Source organism: Bubalus bubalis, chromosome 10 (genome assembly GCF_019923935.1).
Source record: "Bubalus bubalis isolate 160015118507 breed Murrah chromosome 10, NDDB_SH_1, whole genome shotgun sequence".
Lineage (NCBI taxonomy): Eukaryota > Metazoa > Chordata > Mammalia > Artiodactyla > Bovidae > Bubalus > Bubalus bubalis.
In genome coordinates, this window is record NC_059166.1 from 12,643,516 (window position 1) to 12,664,772 (window position 21,257).

At 39.7% G+C, this 21,257-nt stretch overlaps 1 protein-coding gene across 9 annotated transcripts in view; it reads right to left on the reverse strand.

Moving 5' to 3' along the window:
* SCAF8 (SR-related CTD associated factor 8) overlaps positions 1 to 21,257 on the reverse strand; it is a 312,229-nt gene that overhangs the window by 266,345 nt on the left and 24,627 nt on the right. For all 9 annotated transcript variants that reach the window (XM_044924059.2, XM_025294995.3, XM_025294994.3 and 6 more), the window contains one exon: positions 4,453 to 4,536. In XM_044924059.2, coding sequence (XP_044779994.1) covers positions 4,453 to 4,536 — 84 coding nt within the window. The remainder of the gene's footprint in view (positions 1 to 4,452; positions 4,537 to 21,257) is intronic.

The window sequence follows — 21,257 nt, forward strand, 5'->3', positions numbered from 1 at the left end:
TCTCCTAGAATATTAAGCTAGCAAGTATATATAACAAAATATAGAGATGTACAATGTTTAAATGGATCAGTCAAAATGAATTCAGCAGAAGAGAAGGGAGCACATGGATTAAAAATCAGAAATGAGCTTTTATTAATTTTGAGAAAACCCTTTACGTTTAAGTTTTATAAAACAACACTATGAATAAACTTGAAAATGAATAAAATAAAAATTATAGGTTAAACAAAAACTATCTGGAATTTGTACCTAATAGCTCAATGGCAATTGCATAATCAACATATTTCTGTTTAAAAAACTAGCCTCAATTGTGCTTTGTTTTATATGTGTGATCCCATAATTTATGCTTTTAAGGCACATCCACTTAGACTGAGACACAAGACCATTCAACTGCAGCATGAAATCCAACATTTATAAAGTAAAAAAATATAGGAAATCCTCATTAATCATATTCACCAAATCAAAATCTACAATAAAGTTTCCTTACTGCAAAGTAACAGTCTACTCAACAGAAAGTTATTTAAGCAAAAAACAAAAACAAAAACAAAAAACCCGCCAAAACAACTACTTAAAAGTTATCAGGCACTTTATAAATAACTAAATATTTTAAATCAATATATAAAATATTATTTACACACTGAGTGGTTTTTATTAAATAATAATTCTTCTGGAAAACACCCTGCCAGAGCTTCTTACTTCTAGTTACTTTATGTACGATTTGTAATTCAGACTAAAACTAAATGTTAGCTTCAGTTCAGTTCAGTCGCTCAGTCGTGTCCGACTCTTTGCGACCCCATGAATCGCAGCATGCCAGGCCTCCCTGTCTATCACCAGCTCCCAAAGCTTGCTTAGACTCATGTCCATCAAGTCAGTGATGCCATCCAACCATCTCATCCTCTGCTGTCACTTTCTCCTCCTGCCCCCAATCCCTCCCAGCATCAGAGTCTTTTCCAATGAGTCAACTCTTCACATGAGGTAGCCAAACTACTGGAGTTTCAGCTTCAGCATCATTCCTTCCAAAGAACACCCAGGGCTGATCTCCTTTAGGATGGACTGGTTGGATCTCCTTGCAGTCCAAGGGACTCTCAAGAGTCTTCTCCAACACCACAGTTCAAAAGCATCAATTCTTCGGCACTCAGCTTTCTTCACAGTCCAACTCTCACATCCATACATGACCACTGGAAAAACCATAGCCTTGACTAGACGGACCTTTGTTGGCAAAGTAATGTCTCTGCTTCTGAATAGGCTATCTAGGTTGGTCATAACTTTCCTTCCAAGGAGTAAGCATCTTCTAATTTCATGGCTGCAGTCACCACCTGCAGTGATTTTGGAGCCCAGAAAAGTAAAGTCTGACACTGTTTCCACTGTTTCCCCATCTATTTCCCATGAAGTGATGGGACCAGATGCCATGATCTTCATTTTCTGAATGTTGAGCTTTAAGCCAACCTTTTCACTCTCCTCTTTCATTTTCATCAAGAGGCTTTTTAGTTCCTCTTCACTTTCTGCCATGTTAGCTTGCTGCTACTGCTACTGCTAAGTCGCTTCAGTTGTGTCCAACTCTGTGTGACCCCACAGACAGCAGCCCATTAGGTTCCTCTGTCCCTGGGATTCTCCAGGCAAGAATACTGGAGTGGGTTGCCATTTCCTTCTCCAATGCATGAAAGTGAAAAGTGAAAATGAAGTCGCTCAGTCGTGTCCGACTCAGCGACCCCATGGACTGCAGCCTACTGGGCTCCTCCGTCCATGGGATTTTCCAGGCAAGAGTACTGGAGTGGGGTGCCATTGCCTTCTCCAATGTTAGCTTACTAAATGTTAATTCAAAGATTTTCTATTCACATAGGTCTTTTTCCGTAACAGGTGATCAGAGGTTTTGTTGACAGTGTGCAATGGTAACAAACACCCATCAAAATAATCATCTCTTAACACTGACAAAAAGCCAATGACTTACCTTAACATGAAACACAGTATCATTTAACTGAAAAAGGCAGTTCAAATATCAATTTATATATGCATCAAATGCAGTTTAAAGTAACGCAGTACTGCAAAACCTTTGGTCTAAACTCTTCAAAAATGTCAATGAAAAACAAAAGAAAAACAAAGCAAAAGGCTGGGTAAAGGACAAATACAGGACAGGATCTTGACCGGATCCCGAAAATGCACAAGTGCAGGGATTAGCTACTAAAGTTAGTATTGAGACAACTGATAAATCAAAGTGTAGATTATATTAGATAATAATGTTGCATCAAAGTAAAATTTCTTGCATGGGATGTGTTTTGCTGATCTATGAAATCTCTTTGTTTTAGGACATTAAAATTCTAGTATTTAGGGATTATGTGCTATTCTAAATGAAATCTGAAATGAGTTCTCAAATGACTCAGTCAAAAAAACCCGACAAAGTGTGTGTGTGTGTCTGTGTGTACATGCAGAGAACTAACCAAATGTACTAGCCAAGATGCTAATACCTGGCAATGCTAAGCGGCTATGTACTGCCCACTGTATTTTGCAACATGCTTTTATTTTTTCAAAATTAAAAAAACTAAGACCAGTAAATCAAAACAGTATAGTAAACCATGTTTAGACTGTAAACCATGTTTTCTCTCTTGACTGAGAGAAAAATTAAAATCTAGCTGTTTTTATTCTGACTGTTGCAAATTAATTTTCTTAGACACTTCCAACATCTGAAAAATGTAAACAATGTTAATACCTATTCCTTAAAGGTCATGAATTAAAAAGTATTCTGTCCAACAAAAGCTTTTATTAAAATGCATCAACCATTTCACAGAACAAAAATGATAATATGTATGTTGCACACTCTCAGGATCACATAGAAATCAGACCACAATGATGGAGAACAAAAAGAAAGCACAAGAAACTATTACTCATCAGAGGCCCTGAAAAAATCACTTCTTTGAAGAAAATTCTCCAGGTTAAACGTGTTTATTGCTCACTGTCCTTATCTTTCATATTCTACATGTAAATACAGAGATTTGAACTCTAATACTGTTTAGACATTGATTACAAGTATGAAAACTAAGGTTTGGCCGTTAGAATGCTGCAAAATCAACTATCTAAATTTTCTCCTAATAGAGACTCTCTATGAAGAATCACCTGTTAAATCTAACAGATAATGCTGTTATTCAAAGATAACTTATCCAGGGAATTCCCTGGCAGTTCAGTGGGTAGGACTTAGCGCTTTCACTGCTGGGAGCCCAGGGCTGGATCCCTGGTTGAGGAACTAAAATTCCAAAAGCCCCTCAGTGAGGCCAAAAACACAAACAAAAACAAAAAAATATAGATAACTTATTTAAATAATGGTGCCTCTGGTTATGGCTGATGTTCTTACGCAGAGTAGAAAAACATATCACTGAAAATCTACAGCAGATCTACTTAATTAAAAATAAGCACTCACTCATACTCACTTTTAACAACCAGACTAGAATAGGGAGTCTTAGCTTTGGGGACAAGGACATTGTGGAGAGGTGTCTATGGCTGAGCTTCAGAAGGTCCCTAAAGCCAAGAACTTCTATTCACAATTTTGTACATATGCACATTTCTCTAGAAACAGTCCAACCTTCTGAGGCAAAATTTTTTACATGTGTGTATTTCTCTGGACAGTCCAATCGTCTGAGATTTTCAGAAGTATCCATAAGTCACGGAGAAGGCAATGCCGACCCACTCCAGTACTCTTGCCTGGAAAATCCCATGGACGGAGGAGCCTGGTAGGCTGCAGTCCATGGGGTCGCTAAGAGTTGGACACGACTGAGCGACTTCACTTTCACTTTTCACTTTCATGCATTGGAGAAGGAAATGGCAACCCACTCCAGTGTTCTTGCCTGGAGAATCCCAGGGACGGGGGAGTCTGGTGGGCTGCCGTCTTTGGGGTTGCACAGAGTTGGACACGACTGAAGTGACAAAGCAGTAGCAGTACCCATATGTCAACACAGGTTCAAAACTACTGTGTCAAAGTAACAGCTAAATACCTGTGGCCTCTTCCCAGAGTTTGAATGTCCTATGTACAATGTAATCCAATTATTTTCCATAAAGGTCCATTTTCAAATCTATAGTGTAATCAATGGATAAAAAAACCAACACATTAAGTTTTATTTAGAAAACTTTTCTAAACTAGTATTTCAAGATTCTATAAAGTCAGTGTGACAAGTAACAGTGTTAAACACATTCTCCACAATGTGCCTGAATCCAAAATCTTACCTATGAAAAGGGAAAATGACTGCTTCAAAGTTTATTTAAGAATATTTATGAAAATATTAAATGTTTATCTCTAGTTGGGAGGGTTTGTAAGTGACAGATTTTCATTTTTGTGTTTTTCCAACCTTGGAACATGTACTAAACTTTGTAAATATGAAGAAAATATATACCCTGTAAAAATTAACCTTCCTCCAAAATATTAGTGGAGTATTTCCTTTTGAAAACAGCAGAGTAAAAAGTGTTACTCACCTTTATAGCTTTGATGGCTGCCTTAGTAATTTGGGTCATTTTCGCTTTAGAAATGGGTGGCTTGTAGTCATTCAGGGAATACAACTGATGAAAAAGAACAAATTTTAAACACAGTAAAACTAATGGTCTCTATGCAATTACATGAAATTACCAAACACTTCTATTTTTACATCCTCAGTGAAATTAAAAGTGCTGCTTTTCTTTTAAAAGTCAAGTTCAGCATCATTAGCCATCAAGCAAATACAAATTAAAACCACTATGAGATTATCACTTTACACTTACTTGCTTATAATCAAAGAGACAGACAAGTGTTAGCAAGAATGTAGAGAAATTGGAACCCTGACATATCCCTAATGGAATGCAAAATGGTACAGCAGCTTTGGAAAACAGTTTGACAGTTCTTAAAAAAATTAAACATAATAATATGCAGTATGAGCCAACAATTCCATTCCCAGGTATATACCCAAGAGATGTGAAAATATATGTTCCCATAAAAAGTTGTACACAGTCACTGCAGCATTATTTATTAAAAATTCATTTAAAAATTGGAAAGTAGCTAAATGTCCATCAGATGAGGAATGAATAAGCAAAATGTGTTCTACCGAATTAATGAAATATTAACCATGAAAATGGAATGAGGTACTGATGCATGCTACAGCACAGATGAACCTTGAAAACAGGCTCAGTTTAAAAAGTCGCATTTAAAAGACCACATGTTATAGAAACGCATTTATATGAAATGTCCAGAAAAAGAAATCTACTGGGGACTATCCACAGCTGGGCCAGTTGGGGAGAAATGAGGAGTGATAATTATGAGTACAGCATTTCTTTTTCAGGTGATGAAAATATTCTAAAATGGACTGAGGTGAAGACTGCACAACCATACCAAAACCCACTGAATTACACACTTTCAATTGGTTAATTGTGTGGTATGTGAAGGATGTCTCCATATAATTGCTTTCAGAAGTCAAGAGACCTCATGTTTAGCAACAATCCCACCGTTCCTCCCAAAATTTGTTTTAAAATTTCTCATATAAGCAAAGAATACTACTGCTTAGAGAGAAAACAATTGAAGACAAGGTAGGGGAATTAACCACAAGACAACTAAGCTTAAACAAATCCGGATGAAAAGTGGGTACTAGGTAATGCTAGGAATTTAACTACAATTAACTAGAAGTCGAGAGACCAAGCTTTGGCCATCATGATCCTGAAAAAACAACCTGAACAGGGCTTCCCTGGTGGCTCAGTGGTAGAGAATCTGCCTGCCAAAGCAGGAGACACAGGTTCAATCCCTGGTCTGGAAGATCTGACATGCCGTCGAGCAACTAAATCCGTCTGCCACAACTACTGAGCCTGCGCTCTAGAAGCCCCGGAACCATGATGACTGAGCCCACAAGCCCAAACTGCTGAAGCCCTTATGCTCCCCAACGAGAGAGCAGCAATGAGCAGCCTGCACACTGCAACTAGAGCAGCCCCACTCGCCAAAGAGAAAAGCCCTCACCAAAAAGACCCAGCGCAGCCCAAAAAAACAATTGGAACAGACTATGAAAGCAACTCAAAACAGCTTTAGATGGTTAACCAACTAGGTAGTCCTCTAATGTATCTGCTCCAGCACCCCTTATAACCTATTTATCACTGAATTCTACTGAATTTTACCCAGTTTTCCCTGTATTTGTCTCTTCTTCCTCCATCCACCACCATGACCCACGTCCAAATTACCTTCAGCTCTCACATGGAGATAGCATGCCTATCTTTTCAAAAACTGATCTGATCAGGTGACTGATACTCACCCACCTCCTCTACCACCTTAAAAAGTTCAATGATTTTCCACTCGCTACAGAAACAAAAATCTATGTAAACAACGCCCGTGCCTGGTCTAATTTCTGTCTCATCTCCTGCCATGTGCCCTTCCCCAGCTCTCTGCCCTGGGCACAATGGCCTTTTTTCAGTTCCCTACCACAGAGCCTTCCTCTATTTGGCACAGAACCAGGGTATCCCCACTGGTTTTCCTAATGAGGAAAGCCTTCCCTGATGTGCCCAATCAGAACTGTCTCCTTTATACCCTCACTGTACTGTCATTCACCTTTGAAACATGCATCACAGTTATGTGACACTTGTATGATTATTTAATGAATATCTGATTTTTAAAAGGACTGTTCCAAAGGATGACAAAGACTGACAATCATGAGACAAAGGATATAAGTTCCTTTAAAAGGAGTTTAAACAGTAAGAGGTGAACTGTACCCCAAGAACTGTCCAAGCTGAAATGAACCCTGGTAGAAATATAAACATCTTTCCCTTTAAGTTCCCACAGAGGTGTCTACTTGTTGATGTAATCCTAACCAGGGTCACAATCTCATCAGATCCTTTAAGAAGCCTCCTCTGTTAAACTCACACCAAATTTTAATATGCTCGTAGCCTCAATTTCTACTTGTCTGTTTTATAAAATCTAACTGCATGCAAGTCAACTCGCCAGGAGCAAAATAACATGAACACGTTCTGCAGAATCTACAGCAAATTGTGTAAAGCAAAGGTCAATTTCCCAGAAGTTGTTGGCAGGTACAGACTGCAGCCCATTTGAGATCCAGACCTGCCCTCTCCTAAGTGCTAAAGAATCCACCTGCAATGTGGGAGACCTGGGTTTAATCCCTGGGTTGGGAAGATTCCCTGGAAAAGGAAATGGCAACCCACTTCAGTATTCCTGCCTGGATAATTCCATGGACAGTCAGGGGCCTGGCAGTTTACAATCCAGGGGGTCGCAAAGAGTCAGACATGACTGAGCAACACTCTACTTCTGCTGCTACTACTCTACTAGAAAACAAGCTCTAAGAACAGAAACTCTGCCTTTTCTGCTTACATCTTTGTTTCCCTTTATCCACTCTTTATCTTCAATGTCTGATAGAGAATAAGAATTTGTTAAGAATAAATTTAAGCGGACAAATACATATAAGACACAGGATTGTACAAGCTTTGCACAGAAACACCTGAATTTGAATTCCAACTATGTTACAAGCTGCCAAACCTCTGAACCTTAGTTTTCTCATTTACAAAATAGAAGAAATATTCATTTCACAGAAACATTGCATATAAAGCTTTAAAACACACTTAAATCACTCAACAGGGTTAGCCATTATTAAAATTCTCTTTGGTAGGCATTTTCCATTTAAATGAACAATATTCAAGTGTGCATCAAACACCTATTCCCTCAGGTTCCTGAAGGGACATTCCATGCTAATTTATATTACTGGGACAACGAAGACGCCTCAGGGTCTTCCCAGAGCTAACAATTCACTTCATTTTGTGTGGTAAAGCCCTAAAGTCTCAATCACCCTAAACTTTCGATCAAGCACTAGTCCATATTCTAGCAGATCAAAAGCTTTCTTCTTTTTGGGGGGGAGGGAGGCGCTGGGGGTGGGGTGGGAAGAACCAGGTAGGGGAAATGTAATTTAGACTTACAAAACATTTCAACAGTGTCCAAAGTCAGCTCTTATCAGAGACGCTCTTTTAAAAAATGTACCTACTGCAAAAACTTAAAGTACTACTTAGAGAAATACTAAGCAATTAGTAAGTACTTTTCAAAGGTTCACTTAATACATATGTTTTCAACTAACTATCCAACAAGATTCTCTAAAATCTCACTTCTTCTTAAAATCTAATCACCAGAGAAGAGGCATAGATCATGTCATCTAATTCTTCACAGAATGCCTTTACTCAGATTTAACAACATCCCAGTATTGCCCTTTCTTTGGCTTATTGATTCACAGGAAAGATTGACTTATCGATTCACAGGAAAGATACTAAACAGCAGCCTGGCTTTTCAGTCCAATTCAGGTATTCTTTTGTTTTTCCAACTCCCTTCAGGTACACTGAAGAATCAGTAACATTTAAATTTTCTACTTTATCACTTGTAGGCACCATATGAAATGAGTATTTTTAGATCTGAAAATAACTTCAAATCAAATCAGTTTCTAATGACTTTAATCAAGGCCTGAGGAATCTTTCACCTAAACAGTTTCTTAGTTGCTGTCTGGCTACCCCACCAAAAAGCTTATTTCTAACAAAGACTTTTAAGGTTGTCCAGTACTGATTAGGCCAGGGTTCAGCACAGCACGTATTTTAGGCTTTGAAGGCTACACAGCTGCTATCACATAAGAGGCATCTTTCACTTCACTGTGTTTTGCAGACACACTGAAGGTTGTGGCAACTCTGGGTTAGTTAGTGAAGAGGACATGCTAATAAGCCTCCTGCACCAGTTAAGCTGTAAATGCAAAGGAAAAGTTCTTGAAGGACATTAAGTGCGACTCCAATGAACACACAAATGATAAGCCAGCAAAGTGGCCTTACTGCGGATACAGAGAAAGTTTTAGTCTGGAGAGAAGAGTAAACCAGCTGCCACATTCCGGAAAGCCAAAGCCAGAGCAAGTTTCTACTCTGCTCAATTCTCTGAAGGCTGAGAGGTGAGGAGGCTGCAGAAGTGTGAAGCTAGCAGAGCTGATTCATGAGATTTAAGCAAAAAAGTCATCTCGCAACATAAAAGTGCAAGTGAAGCACCAAATGCTGATGGAGAAGATGCAGCAAGTTATGCAGAGGATCTAGCTCCAATAATTAATGAAGGTATCTCCATAAACAACAGATTTTCAGTGTAAACAAAACAGCCTTAAGCTGGAAGAAGTCAGGTAGACTTTCATAGCTAACGAGAAATCAATGCCTGCCTTCAAAGTTTCAAAAGACAGGATGACACTCTGGTAAGGGGCCAATGCAGCCAATGACTAGTAGAAGCCAATACTCATCCACCCTGTGAAAATTCTACCGCCTTGAAGGATCATGCTCAATCCTCTATGCCTGGGCTCTCTAACTGGAACAACAACACTTGGATGACAGCGCATCTATGTACAATGTGGCTGATTGAAAATACTTTAAATCCATCGTTGAGATCTACTGCTCAGGAAAAAAACCCTTTCAAGATATTACTGCTCATCAACAACACATCTGATCATGCCAGAGCTCTGATGGAGATTGGTGTTCGCATGACTGCTAACGCAACATCCATTCTGTAGCTCATAGATCAAGGATTCATTTCAACTTTCAAGTCTTAATAAGAAATATATTTAGTAAGGTTATAGCTGCAACAGATAGTGATTCCTCTAATGGTTCTAGGCAAAGTAAACGGAACACCTACTGGAAAGGATTCACCATTCTTGGTGCCACTGAGAACACTCATGATTCATAGGAGGGGTCAACATAGCAATGTTAACAGGGGTCTGAAAGAAATTGATTTCAACCCTCATGGTATTTGACTTTGAGGGGTTCAAGACTTCATGGAGGAAGCTAACTGCAGATGTGGTGGAAATGGCAAGAGAGTGGGCAATTTTATTTCTTAATCTTATAAACAGTTTTGTTCACTTGTTTACCTTTGAATAAACACAACAATCTCATGTCCTGCAAAGTGTATTCAGGCGCTCCCTCATCTATGTACTGAGTAACGCTCATTACCCAAAATTCAACAAAATGTTGTACTTCGTGCTTGCTATTATTTCAAGAAAACGCTTCACTACAAAAAGTTTAGTGCCCTTCCAATTTAAGCAATAGTAAATCAATTCTACTATGACCCTGAAAAGAATGCAACAAAAAACTTATGACATGAAAAATCCAAGAGAACCAGCAAATTAGGGTGAAGTATTGCTCATTTACAGGTTAATCTTATGCTTCAAGACTGCTGATTCTAGGTCTAATAGGAATTAAACTTAAGTGTGAACCTAAGATGTTAATCAACCCAATTTATTCTTCCCAACAGTGGTCCGTTAGGCCTTGAGGATACTAGTCAGGATCCTTCAAATGCTCTTAGAAATCAGAAATCACAGAAGTTCCTGGAACTGACGCAATTTTGGTACTTTCGATCCAAGATAGCATGCTAACCACTTTTTCCTTTTCTTCCACTTACTGGCAGGGCAAAAAAGGAATAATTTCTTACAGGTGTTACGAGTAGGGGAAAAGGTTAAGCTGTCACCTACTTCCAGAAAATGGAAACGTGATGAGGACTGGTTAACTGATGAAACAAAGGGGAAACCACAAGCCACAAGATACACAAGATACAGCCAAAGAGGGAAAAAACTTGCTCTGCAAAAATCCAGAGTCTCATCCATCAAAATCAAGGTACTCAAGAGAGCATGAGCAGCACAATGAACTAACACCTCATCCAAAACGTCAATAAATAATGTCTAAAACTGAACATTAAAGAAACACATATAAAATTATTGGTTAGTGATATGAACGTTATCAGAAGAACAGAAGTTGTTTGGAGATCCAGCACAGGATGAGAAGGAAGAGATTCCAATAAAATCTCTTTTGTACTTGAAAAAAAATTACATGCATACATTATTCTGAAAAATGTAACAATTATATTTTAATACAACCCTGTTCTAATTCTAAGGCCAATCCTGGCCTTCCAGAGTGTATCTGTCCCCAAAACTCATATGTTGAAGTCCCAACCCCTAGTGTGACTGTGTAGTGACCACTGAACAACGCACGAGTTACGGATGATGACCCTCCACATGGTCAAAAATTCACACACAACTTATAGTCAGTCCTTACTACCTAAGGTCCTACATCTATGGGTTCAACCAACCACAGGTTGCGTAGTACTGTACTATTTACTACTGAAAAATTTCCACATGTAAGTGAACCCTCACAGTTCAAACCTATGTTGTTAAAGTCAACTGTACTTGGAAACAGCCTTGATGGAGGAGTGGGCTTCCCAGGCAGTGCAGTGGTACAGAATCCGCCTGCCAATGCAGGAGATGCAGGGTTCGATCCCTGGGTCGGGAAGAACTCCCGGAGAAGGAAACGGCAACTCACTCCCGTACTCTTCCCTGGGAAATCCCGCAGATAGAGGAGCCTGGTGGGGTACAGTCCACAGGGTCGCATAGAGTCAGACACAGCTCAGCGAGTGAGCAAGCACACAGGCACATGGTCTTGAGAGTGAAGTCCTCATCCAGCAGAACTATGCCCTCCTAAGAAGAGACTCCTGGGCCTCCTAGGTGGCACTGGTGGTAAAGAACCCACCTGCCGATCCAGGAGACATAAGGGACACAGGTTCAATCCCTGGGTCAGGAAGATTCCCTGGAGGAGGAAACGGCAACCCACTCCAGTATTCTTGCCTGGAGAATCCCATGGACAGAGGAGACTGACAGGCTACAGTCCATAAAGTCACAGAGTCCGGCACAACTGAAGCGACTTAGCACATGCACGTAAGAGACACCAGAGAACTAGCCCCATTATGGCCATGTGAATACACACATGAGAAGGCTACATGACAACCAGGACCCGAGGGTGGCTGCTAGGAACTCAGAGACTCCTCCACCCCCACCCAGCAAATAAAATGAGGCCTCAATCCATCTACAACAGTAAGAAACCATATTCAGCCAACAATATGGATGAACTGGGGGAGATGAGATCACAAATCTTAAATGAGAGCACAACCTTGCTGATGCATTGACCTCGCCCTGCTGAGACCATAAGCAGAGGATCCAGCTAACCCGGACCTGGTTCTGATCCATGGAAATTGTGAAATAAACACATGGTGCTTTAAGCCTCAAGCTAAATTTGTGGCAATGTGCTACACAGCAACAGAAAATGAATAAAGCAGCAGAAAGCTGTGAATGATTTATCTTAATTTTTCTAACTTAACTGTACAGACTTTTTACTTTACATAAATATTTTTGCAAAAAAAAATCATTTTTATAATTCAAAGTAGAAACTATAACTTCAAAATAAAAAACTTCTCTGCCTTTTCCTAAATAACTTTAAAAAATAGAAACTCAGTATTCTGCATATAGGAATGAAAAGTTGAGTAACAGTCTAGTTTCACTGATAGTCATTTTAAAGAGCATAATATTCACCAACTTTAATACCTGAAAATCAATACACTTCATTACAAATTCTGCCTCAACAAATCAAAAATTATATATTCTCTATATCCAAAATTTCTCACTCCCTAATATATAAGGTCTCCTTTCTTTATATAGCACAATCTTCCATATTAATTTTGGTTTGGAACACAACATAAAAATGTTTGATACTAGAAGCATGTAACAAAGTGACATATAAAATCAGACACACAGGACATAACAAAATGTGACCAGAGAACACTAACATTAGACTAACAGCAGTAGATTCAACATGAAGAAAATCATATTCTGAAAGAATAATGTGAACAATATTGACTTTTTCCTAAGGTTCTGAAAGCATATCTCTGTAAAAAGTAAAACAAAACTCTCCAAAAACTTGGGTTAATTTCTACTGAAGCAGCAATATTCTTGAGCAAACAATGTTTTAAAGAGCAAAGACTAAGTAAAAGACATATCACAGATTCTGTGAGGACCATCACATCAGGCTTTTAACCAAGGCAGCACTCCCAATTTTATATTGAATCCTGTGACAGTATGGAAACTTCCCTGGTGGTTCAAATGGAGAAGAGAATGGTTACCCACCCCAGTATTCCTGCCTGGGTAAGTCCATAGACAGAGAAGACTGTTGGGCTACAGTCCATGGGGTCGCAAAGAGTTGGACAAGACTGAGCGACTAACATTAACACACTATGACAACTTTCAAATGCATCTTAAGGGAAGAAAAAAAAAGAAAAAAGGGCCCTTAAAATAATTGCAAACACCAAAGCACAAAACCTGAAATGTGACATCTAAAAACCAGTGAGAGAACATAAAAAATAATATTAAAAAAAAAGTCTTATAACTTTTTTTCTGGTTATAAAAATATTTTAGACTGGAAAAACTGAAAAATGCAAAAAGCATGTAGATGGCAAAATATGCACATCACCCATGATGCTAAGTCACTTCAGTTGTGTCCGACTCTGTGCGACCCCATAGATGGCAGCCCACCAGGCTCCCCCATCCATGGGATTCTCCAGGCAAAAACACTGGAGTGGGTTGCCATTTCCTTCTCTGATGCATGAAAGTGAAAAGTGAAAGTGAAGTCGCTCAGTCGTGTCTGACTCTTAGCAACCCATGGACTGCTGCCCACCAGGCTCCTCCGTCCATGGGATTTTCCAGGCAAGAGTACTGGAGTGGGTTGCCATTGCCTTCTCTGAAATCACCCATAATCCAACAATTCATCACTCATTCCAAAGATACTCAATTAATGCCAGGCACTATGGGTCCAATAGAGCAAGTATTTAGTCCCTTCTCACGAACTGATGGGCTGCTCTGGAGATGGACAATGTTCCAATGAACAAACAGACACACCTTGGACAGTATACTTAAGTAAACAATGAAGGTAACAATGTGATATGGGGAAGAGTACTGTACATCTTTCTCAGAATGTCAAAACACGAATCCCTTTAAATTATAAGATATTATAAAAAGGAAACGCCTATTTAAAATTTTTAAAATCTGAATTATGCAAAAATCTGTCCAATAAGATCAAATCTATATACCAAGCTTTTGGAGAGAGGAGAAATTCTCTAGTTTAAAAAATGGTGTGGGGGGGGGGGGGAGCCAGAATTTGGTCTTATATATATATAAAGGTGCCAACAAGAGTACTGTAACGAACACAAATGTTTATATCCTTCATAATAATTATCTTTAACTATGAGCTACAAGCAGTTTCACATAAATAATTAGCTTTATTATTAAGCTGCTGCTGCTGCTGCTAAGTCGCTTCAATCGTGTCCGACTCTGTGCGACCCCACAGACGGCAGCCCACCAGGCTCTGCTGTCCCCGGGATTCTCCAGGCAAGAACACTGGAGTGGGTTGCCATTTCCTTCTCCAATGCATGAAAGCAGAATACCCCATTTCTCAAGCATGACAGACATCTAAGGTTAATATTACAGTTCTGAATACTGTCAAAAAGGAACACTTAACACTGCATTAGTAACAAAAAAAAACTATCAACTCTGCCCCAAAAGGTTATCCTTTAAAAAACTAAATACAGGCCACAAGAACTTATCTGCATGGTCCTTTCATTCAACATTCAAATTTATACGACCTTTCCAAGTACCTGGAATAAATGGGGTTAAAAAACACTCTTAAAAAAAAGAGAAGGAGAAATAACCTGACATCCCTTTCATGTGGAATCTAAAAAGAAATGATACAAATGAACTTATCAACAGAAAAAGACTCATAGACTTAGAGAAGGAACTTAGGGTTTGCAGTGGGGGGGTGTGGGGAAGGGATGGTTAGGGAGTTTATAATAGACATGTTATTTAGTTGCTAACTTGCGTCTGACTCTTTCTTTTGCAACCCCAAGAACTGTAGGCTCCTCCAGGCTCCTCTCCATCCATGGGATTCCCAGGCAAGAATACTAGAGTGGGTTGCCATTTCCTCCTCCAGGGAATCTTCCTGATCCAGGGATCGAACCCAGGTCTCCTGCATTGACAGGTGGATTCTTTACCACTGAGCTACCCGGGAAGCCCAATGAACATATATATACACTGCTATGTTTAAAATGGATAACCAACAAGGACCTACCATATAGTACACGGAACTCTGCTCAATGTTCTGTGGCAGGCTAGATGGGAGAGGAGTTTGGGAGAGCATGGGTACATGCATATGTATGGCTGAGTCCCTCCACTGTTCACCTAAAACTATCACAATACTGTCAATCGGCTATACTCCAATACAAAATAAAAAGTTCAAGTTCAGAAAGTACACAGGAGTTAGTCAAAACAGAGTAAGCAACTGTGGTGTCTCTCCCCCACTGTCACAAGTAAACCCTACAGACTAATATAAAAAAGGAACTAGCTACACGAGAACTCTGAAATAGGGACACCAGACCGACTGGAGTTAAACTTGAATAATGACCAGTTACAGCGGGGGAGGGAGCTGCGTTGTGGATGTTGAAGTAAATTTCACAGTCTTCTGTGTTCCTCTCTTGTCTCTGGCTTTGATCCCAGAGCTGGCGTTATCAAATGGTGCAGCCAATACTACAATCAAAAAGTGAAGTCGCTCAGTCGTGTCCAACTCTTTGCAACCCCACGGACTGTAGCCTACCAAGCTCCTCCATCCATGGGATGTTCCAGGCAAAAGTACTGGAGTGGGTTGCCACTGCCTTCTCCACAGGATCTTCCCAACCCAGGGATCGAACCCAGGTCTCCCGCATTGCAGGCAGATGCTTTACCCTCTGAGCCACCAGGGAAGCCCATATTACAATCAAAAGCACTGAAGGGAAATCCCCTTCAGCCACCCAGAAGACTAGGTAAAAGGAATCTTCCCTGCTACTAGGGGGAGGCTGGGGTGAGGGAAGAAAAACTCCTGCTCCCCCTGATCTTCCCAGGCCCTGCTAAGTGTTCAAGGTCAGCCACTGGTGCCACTTCAGCACCAAAAACCCAAGAGAAAAGCCATCTCCAGACAGGAAAAAAGGCCCCTACTATCCAAAAAACACCATTTTCTTTTTCTTGCCACTTCTCTCTGAAGGCTAACTTTCTGGCCAGAGAACAGGGAAAAGGATGCACTGGGATCTGGAGAGAGAAGGAGAATCCCAGAGAGAACTAGAGAAGGGGCGCCCCTGAATCTGTGCACCAACTGAAGTCCTGGACTTATCCGAAATGCGCCTGCGTGAAACAGACCCAAAGAAGCCCCGAAAAGGCTTTGAGAATTAATACCTATGTAAACCACTACCCAGAACCTAGACAACTGAGTGGCACAAATGCTGAGCACATCCAAAGAGCATAAGAAATGCTTTGAAAACTGAACTGACATTAGATCATTGAAAAAGCAAGAGAGTTCCAGAAAAACATCTATTTCTGCTTTATTGGATATGTCAAAGCCTTTGACTGTGTGGATCACAATAAACTGTGGAAAATTCTGAAAGAGATGGGAATACCAGACCACCTGACCTGCCTCTTGAGAAACCTGTACGCAAGTCAGGAAGCAACAGTTAGAACTGGACATGGAACAACAGACTGGTTCCAAATAGGGAAAGGAGTACGTCAAGGCTGTATATTGTTACTCTACTTATTTAACTTATATGCAGAGTACATCATGAGAAATGCTGGACTGATGAAACACAAGCTGGAACCAAGATTGCCGGGAGAAATATCAATAGTCTCAGATATGCAGATGACACCACCCTTATGGCAAAAAGCGAAGAACTAAAGAGCCTCTTGATGAAAGTGGAAGAGGAGAGTGAGAAAGTTGGCTTAAAGCTCAACATTCAGAAAACGAAGATCATGGCATCCGGTCCCATCACTTCATGGCAAATAGATGGGGAAAACAGTGGCTGACTTTATTTGGGGGGGGGGCTCCAAAATCTCTGCAGATGGAGACTGCAGCCATGAAATTAAAAGCCGCTTACTCCTTGGAAGGAAAGTTATGACCAATCTAGATAGCATATTGAAAAGCAGAGATATTACTTTGCCAACAAAGGTCCGTCTAGTCAAGGCTATGGTTTTTCCAGTGGTCATGTATGGATGTGAGAGCTGGACTATAAAGAAAGCTGATAGCCGAAGAATTGATGCTTTTCAACTGTGATGTTGGAGAAGACTCTTGAGAGTCCCTTGGGACTGCAAGGAGATCCAACCAGTCCATCCTAAAGGAAATCAGTCCTGAATGTTCATTGGAAGGCCTGAGGTTGAAGCTGAAACTCCAATACTTCGTCCACCTGATGCGAAGAGCTGACTCATCTGAAAAGACCCTGATGCTGGGAAAGATTGAAGGCAAGAGGAGAAGGGGACAACAGGATGAGATGGCTGGATGGCATCACTGACTCAATCGACATGAGTTTGAGTAAACTCTGGGAGTTGGTGATGGACAGGAAGGCCTGGCGTGCTGCAGTCCATGGGGTCGCAAAGAGTTGGGACATGACTGAGGGACTGAACTGAACTGAAAAAGGCAAGACAGAACTTGCATCCTGAATCAAACCAACCTAAATGTCTGCTAAACAAAAATCAACATTTTTCAGAGAATGAAGTAACACAATACTGAAAACATCCAGTATATGAGCCAAATTTATTTGACATAGCAAAACACACACACATACTCTGTCTCACTCTCTCGCTCTCACTCGCTCACCCATTCACTCACCCACACTCCCAGAAAATCTGTCCACACTGATCAAGAGAAAAAAATAACCAACAGATGCTAACAACAAGATAATGCTTCTGTTGCAATTATCACTAAGAACTTTAAAGAAGTTATAATCATTATAAATAAGGTAAAGGAGAAAACTCTTTCAATAAATGCTATGTTTTCAGCACAGAATGAGAAACTACAAAAAAGAACCAAATGAAAATGTCAGAACTGAAAAATACAATATCTTGAGGGAAATGATAGTATACCACTGTATCCAAGAGCTGTAAATTTTACTAAGCACTCTTGCCTGGAAAATCCCATGGATGGAGGAGCCTGGTAGGCTACAGTTCATGGGGTCGCAGAGTCGGACACGACTCAGCGACTTCACTTTCACTTTATATAATTGCAACTTCATAAATAAAAGAAGTGCAAAAACAAGACCAGGAAAAATGTTCAGAAAAATGTCTAAAAACTGAATATGATTTATTCTGCATAGACAATTTTTTAAAGTCTTATCACACATTTCTTTTTCCATTTCACACCATTCCTTCCACCATAGAATATATCTTTTCTTCATCTTTTACTTTCCTTCAAGTTATAATTTAGCCTACTAAATAAAAAGGTTCTCAAGGTAATTCTAGTCCAATTCAAACAAAACAGAACAAAATGGAAAATAATAAAGCACAATGACTAATCCCTGATGAGATTTTTTTCCCTGTTATATATTTACATATGTAACTACTGGCTCATAATACAAACTATATTTCTTACAGTGGGCTGCAGCAAAAAAAAAATTTTGAGAAGCACTGCTCTAGCTCACACTTATAGGTAGAAAGTAATACTAAAATTAATTATACAGAAAATAAAACATGATTAACTTCTCTCTAGATAATTCAGCTTGCCAAAAGATAGGCTTAAAGGGCAATCTTTGTTTTCTTTCTTTTTTAAAAGATTAGCAAAGATCTAAAGATGCTAAAGACACAAGTATAAAATTCAGAGTTGTTTTTCTTAGTTGTAATCAGAAGAATGGGAATGGGAGAAATTTTCATATCTAAAATCATACCCTAAAAAAGAAATAAAATAAAACCATACCCCGCCACCAGTGGTATGTATGTACATATATATGTGTGCAGACAAAATAGACACAGATCCTTCTCCTCCTGTGTTATACACCCTGCTCACTCTCTTCATGGCAACTTAATCACAATGTAAAATTGTTTCGCCCATAATCTGTTTCCTGTTTGGTCCATTTCCCAATATCTCCATTCATCCATCCACTTCAGAAAACAATGACATTACATACTATAAATTCTCAATAAACAGTTACCAATATCAGTCTTTTTTTATATCCTCTGCAATGTCTAAAATAGTTCCTTGCACACATCAGTCAAATACAAACTGATTTAAATGATAAATTAGCTTACTAGGTTCTAAAGATAATCATGTAAACAAATTCCAGCTAGAAAAATAAATTTATCCAGCTTCTTCACATGTAAACGCACCTGAATGCAATAGATCTATTTTGCTCGAAGGAGCAGAATGCCAAGGCCAGACTGATGGTGTACATTTCTCAACTCACCATTCCCCCACACTTTACTTTAATAATCTTTGCAACCCTGTATCTACAACCCTACGCCAGTATCCATGGAAATAAAGAATTATTTCAAAGAAGCAGAATGTCTCTGAAACAATCTCCAACATAATTTATGACTGATGTATCATAATCACCCTTGTACACTTATTTTCAAATTTACTTTGAGAGTTAATCATAAGCACTCACAAAATAACCTTTCTCAGATCACTAAGTTTTATTTTCCAGGTAAAACCAACTAAAACAAAGAACTGAGAAATATGAAGCCAAACTGAACTAATTAACAGGTCAAAGCTAATCAGTGACTTAAATCAATATCCACTGATAAGCCACTGTAGATATGCACAATACATTAAGCTCTTGAGGGGATAAAAGGTAACGCGAAGACCTTCACCCCAACTATCTAACAATCTACTCAAGTGGAAAGGGAGGGTAATAGACACACAATTGCTGTAGTATTATACAACACCATCCTTACTGCAGAAAGCAAAGAGGAATTAAAGAGCCTCTTGATGAAGGTGAAAGGGAAGAGTGAAAAAGCTGGCTTAAAACTCAACATTTAAAAAACTAAGATTATAGCATCCAGTCCCATCACTTCTTGGCAAATAGATGAGGAAACAATGGAAACAGTTAACAGACTTTATTTTCTTGGGCTTCAAAATAACTGTAGATGGTGACTGCAGCCATGAAATTAAAAGATGCTTCCTCCTTGGAAGAACAGTTACGACAAACCTAGACAGCATATTAAAAAGCAGAGACATTACTTCACCTACAAATGTCCGTCTAGTCAAAGCTACGGTTTTTCCAGTATTCATGTATGGATGTGAGAGCTGGACAATAAAAAAGGCTGTATACTGCACTGAAGAACTGATGCTTTCGAACTGTGGTGGCTGGAGAAGACTCTTGAAGAGTTCCTTGGACAGCTGGACAGCAGGGAGATCAAACCAGTCAATCCTAAAAGAAATCAGTCCTGAATATTCATTGGAAGGAGTGATGCTGAGACTGAAACTCCAATACTCTGGCAACCTTGTGCCAAGAGCTGACTCAATGGAAAAGACCCTGATGCTGGGAAAGATTGAGGGCAGGAGGAGAAGGGGGCGACAGAGGATGAGATGGTTGGATGGCATCATCAACTCAATGGACATGAGTTTGAGCAGACTCCAGGAGATAGTGAAAAGACAGGGAAGCCTGGTGTGCTGCAGTCCATGGGGCCACAAAGAGTCAGACATGACTGAGTGACTGAACAACAACAATAGAGTCTCGATATTCTGAGATTTACCATTGTCAGCTCTGATAGTTCACTAATGATTTCAAAGGTCTCTGAAATGTGGTGGTGATGTTCAGCTGCTCAGTCGTGTCTGACTCACAGGTAATTTTTTGGAGACACTAATTTGAAATGTGTATATTAAAAAGTTGTGTAAGGTCAACAATTAGTGCCTGAGCACCTTTATTTTTTCCCCTCTCATGTTCCCACATGCATTTTAAAAAAAAGTAACTTACTGAAATAGTATTCAGAAACTGGGGGATCCATGAGAACCTTAAGACTCTGCCTCATGAAAATAAGAACACAGGGAATATATTTCAGTGCCAAAATAAAAAATGCTACTGGGAAGGGCATTCAGACAAATGAAATGTAGTCAGAAATAACAAAAGGGAAGGTTTAATAAAGAAAATGGGAAGTGAAATGGACTGACTGGAAAAGAGAGCATCCTCTGACAGCTATGGTTCTGCTTCTACATGGTGTACATGTACAGCATGTTCATCAACAAACCTCTCCTGACAAGCAGTAATGTTCACAAAGGACTGAAGAAGTGGCTATTTTCTAATAGGAATGCATTAAAATCTAAACAGACTGCGTGCTTTCCTACTGGAGGATCACTAAGTGCCAAAAATAAGACACAAGGATGGGAATATATACTGCATAGCTTTGGATATGGTAAATCTTCCCATTTCACAGCATTTGCAAATATGCATTGCATATGATAAGTATGCTGCTGCTGCTAAGTCGCTTCAGTCGTGTCCGACTCTCTGCGACCCCATAGACAGCAGCCCACCAGGCTCCCCCGTCCCTGGGATTCTCCAGGCAAGAACACTGGAGTGGGTTGCCATTTCCTTCTCCAATGCATGAAAGTGTAAAGTGAAAGTGAAGTCCCTCAGTCGTGTCTGACTCTTAGCGACCCCATGGACTGCA